Source organism: Crocuta crocuta, unplaced genomic scaffold, assembly GCF_008692635.1.
Source record: "Crocuta crocuta isolate KB4526 unplaced genomic scaffold, BGI_CrCroc_1.0 scaffold737, whole genome shotgun sequence".
Lineage (NCBI taxonomy): Eukaryota > Metazoa > Chordata > Mammalia > Carnivora > Hyaenidae > Crocuta > Crocuta crocuta.
In genome coordinates, this window is record NW_027527804.1 from 1,889,032 (window position 1) to 1,889,795 (window position 764).

General features: G+C 38.1%; 1 protein-coding gene across 1 annotated transcript in view; it reads right to left on the reverse strand.

The window, feature by feature from the left end:
- COL4A5 (collagen type IV alpha 5 chain) overlaps positions 1–764 on the reverse strand; it is a 227,462-nt gene that overhangs the window by 86,917 nt on the left and 139,781 nt on the right. The window contains exon 19 of the mRNA XM_077773807.1: positions 556–688. Within this exon, the coding sequence (XP_077629933.1) occupies positions 556–688 (133 nt within the window). The remainder of the gene's footprint in view (positions 1–555; positions 689–764) is intronic.

Below are 764 nucleotides of genomic sequence, written 5' to 3' on the forward strand. Positions count from 1 at the left end.
GCTAGACAAGGGTGGTGCTCAGGCTGGCCAAATTAGAAATGCTCTACTATATTGTTTATCTTCAACAAGGGAATGATATAACACTCAGTATTGAGCCCCCAAATTTTATTGCACACCATAATCACCATGGGGATTTCTACCATGAGGATTTCTAAGTAGCTATTTTTGGCCTTCTAAGGGGATAATTTACTATTTTTATGCAGGAAAGCTTATAAAACTAGGCATTATTAGAATAGCATTCCCTTCCGTAGCAGTATAAAAAATATGATTAATTTTCGGATCACAGAATCATTGGGTGTAATTTGTTAATAATAAGAAATAGAAATGGTATTTTTAGGGTAAAAGGGAACTATCCAACTGACTTGTCTTTTTTTTTAAGTACAGGTGAGAAATCTGGGGAGACAGGTTATAGTAAGAGTTGAGAAGTTTCTGTCAATTAGAAAATACTCATGTTGTTTACTGCCATGCTCACCTTGGAACTAGTATGCTAATACTGGACATGGGGATTAGTAAAGATGCTATACACACAAGAGCGTTAAGTACAGTCTCTTTTACCTGGAGGTCCAGGGAGGCCAGGTGGACCCTGTATTCCAGGAAATCCTCGCTCTCCTTTTTCTCCAGGCAAGCCAGGTAACCCAATGTTTCCTTTTTCTCCCACTGTTACACCAGTCCCAGGCCTAGGGATTACCTTTATTATAAAAGAAAAAATAAAGGAACTCAAAGAGGAAGAGACTTGTTCTCCTAAAATTAACCTAGCAGCTATA